Source organism: Oryzias melastigma, linkage group LG7, assembly GCF_002922805.2.
Source record: "Oryzias melastigma strain HK-1 linkage group LG7, ASM292280v2, whole genome shotgun sequence".
NCBI lineage: Eukaryota > Metazoa > Chordata > Actinopteri > Beloniformes > Adrianichthyidae > Oryzias > Oryzias melastigma.
The window spans coordinates 1,557,205-1,559,589 of NC_050518.1; the positions used below are offsets into that span (position 1 = coordinate 1,557,205).

A 2,385-nucleotide genomic window follows, 5' to 3' on the forward strand; every position below is an offset into this window, starting at 1 on the left:
TTAAATGCGTAGTTGTAGAGGCTAACTTTTCATTAATAGTTCTGGTATCGCCTGTCCGTCCTGGGATAGGATCTCTCCCTCCCTAAGATGCATCCCTATGATTTCTTCTTTTTCCCTGATTCAGTTTTTTTAGTAGATTTTCCCTACCGGGAGGGAGGGTCTAAGGCAGGGGTCTCAAACTCGCGACCCGCGGGACAATTTGCGGCTCCCGTCTTCATATGAAAGATTAATGTTCGTGTGACCCGTAAGGATGATATGACAGTTGTTGTGTGCAGAGCTGAACGAAACAATCACAGAGAGGTAAATGGCGCTGGAGGGCAGGACATCGGCGAGCTGTCCAGTACCTCCTCATTCATTCCTCCAGTCAGCCGGGTTCTCTCTCGAACTCCCCCCCATGAAGAACTTATTCTTTCACGCCCCCCCCACAACTTTCTGCTGGAAATATAATCAGTATCATTAGTTAATTCGCTCAAGTCAAACATATATCTCCTCAAAATATTGTACTTTTATTATCATTAAAGAACAATTTAAAAAAACCTTCTAAATAATGTTTTATTAAATGTGCTCTCTCTTTTTTTTTAGAATACTTCCCAAACTTTCAAAGTAAAAACAAAACTTTCCCACCATAGTAGTGATGGAATTCTGTTTTTTTTCTCAGAGATTCAGTTCTTTTGTATTGGTTCACTGTAAACAGCGGCTCTTTCTGCTCCCAAATTTATTTTTAGGTTGTTTTTGCTATATTCCATAACTAATGTAAACATGTTTTTATTCACATTTCCCCCAGGGGGGCGCGCTCCACCATTTGAGAAACACTGCTATAGTCAGTCAATATGTGGCTTCTTCAGTCGTCTGTATCTGCTGTATGGTCATTGTTATTATTTTATTTATTTATTTATGATTTTTTTTAATTCATTTTTTCCAAAGGAATTAATTGATTAATTAAATTCATTATTTCATGTTAAAAATAAAGATATTTGAGAACATTGGAATGTTTTATCAGCGATTTTCTTGTGAAAATCCTGATGGGGCCCAGCCTCACCCAGACTCTGCCTCCAGCGGATCCTGGCTGAATTGAGTTTGAGACCCCTGGTCTACACTAATAAGTCTTTATGACATATAGATTGTTAGGAAAAACAGTGACAGGCAATGTGGATCATGTTAAAAGTTGTTTTAATGAACCCAGATCATCTGACCACATTTCAATGAGTTGCTGTGTCTCAATATTGTGGTGTTATGGCATTGTGATGAAGAGAAATCTGTTAAGGAAGAATACAGCTTTTAGGATGACACAGCAACATGAGACACAGAGTAATAAAGGTTTTAAGTGGTTTAAAATTAACGTTTTAACAAGTAATGACTTGAAGTAATACAAAGTCCAAGATCAGATATGTGTAATATATTTATTAGGATCCTAGTATCTGTCAGACAGCAGATATCTATAGTATCTGTCAGATCCATTGTAATTCACCAAATGATAAAAAGAACTAAAAAGGAAAATCTGTCAAATCTCATTGAAGGAATAAAAAGGACAAGATCAGATCTGTATATCAGGTTTATTAGGGGAATTTTGTTCTTGGGACAATTTTTTTGTTGATTTCATTTCATTCTCACTTCTTAAATTTAACATGATAAATGATTGAAATTTCAAAGAAAATGAATTTCTTCTTGAAATATCTGGAGCAACAACAGGATCTGCAAAACAGAATAAAAGGTGTTATCATTCTGTGGATGCATTTGTTTCTTTGTTTATTTGTTTGTTTTACCTCCACGTCACTGTCACTCAGTTGAATTAGTGTTTCTGAGGAGAAAGAGTTTCATTAAGTTAAAAGCCTGAGAACTGGTTAACGTGGCATCAAAAACAAAACATTTTTTTTAATTAAATAAAGTTCTTCAATGAAAAGAAAAAACTTACAAACACAAATGTAGGAGGCCTCCAGATACTTGTATGTGCCCGGACAGGGATCCCCAAACACAGAGTTGCTTGCTTTGATGGTGCAGCTGGATGTTCCGTCACATCTGTCAAATTTAAAGTTTTTTACTTTAGTTATTTGGTAAAGAGTCGGTCCTCATGTACCCAAAACATCAGCAACTCTTCAAAGGCATACAAATCTCCTGTCTTATAAGCATCACATGCTCTTTAAAAACCTATCCATGGTAATTAGTTAGATAATCTTTTCTGATGACAATTTATAAGAACTCAATGTTGATACTTATTCTTGAAATTATTTGATGTATTTAATTAGAATAAAAAAAATGAAATGGTAACCATTTAAAAATATTAAAAATAAAATAGTTAAGTAAAGGATTAAGGGAAGGGGGGTATAAAATTGCTCCCTCCCATTCTGATTACAGCAATTAGTTAAAGTATGTTTTTGACAAACTTCA

At 35.1% G+C, this 2,385-nt stretch overlaps 1 protein-coding gene across 2 annotated transcripts in view; it reads right to left on the reverse strand.

Annotated features, from left to right (window-relative positions):
• Nucleotides 1-1,534: 1,534 nt before the first annotated feature.
• Nucleotides 1,535-2,385, reverse strand: part of LOC112159082 (L-rhamnose-binding lectin SML) — a 4,667-nt gene continuing 3,816 nt past the window's right edge. The window contains exons 8-9 of one of the 2 annotated variants that reach the window (XM_024292931.2): nt 1,913-2,016; nt 1,535-1,798 (exon numbers count right to left, since the gene is read on the reverse strand). In XM_024292931.2, coding sequence (XP_024148699.1) covers nt 1,797-1,798; nt 1,913-2,016 — 106 coding nt within the window. In that variant the 3' untranslated portion in view covers nt 1,535-1,796. The remainder of the gene's footprint in view (nt 1,799-1,912; nt 2,017-2,385) is intronic. The other variant, XM_024292930.2, reaches the window with a different exon arrangement.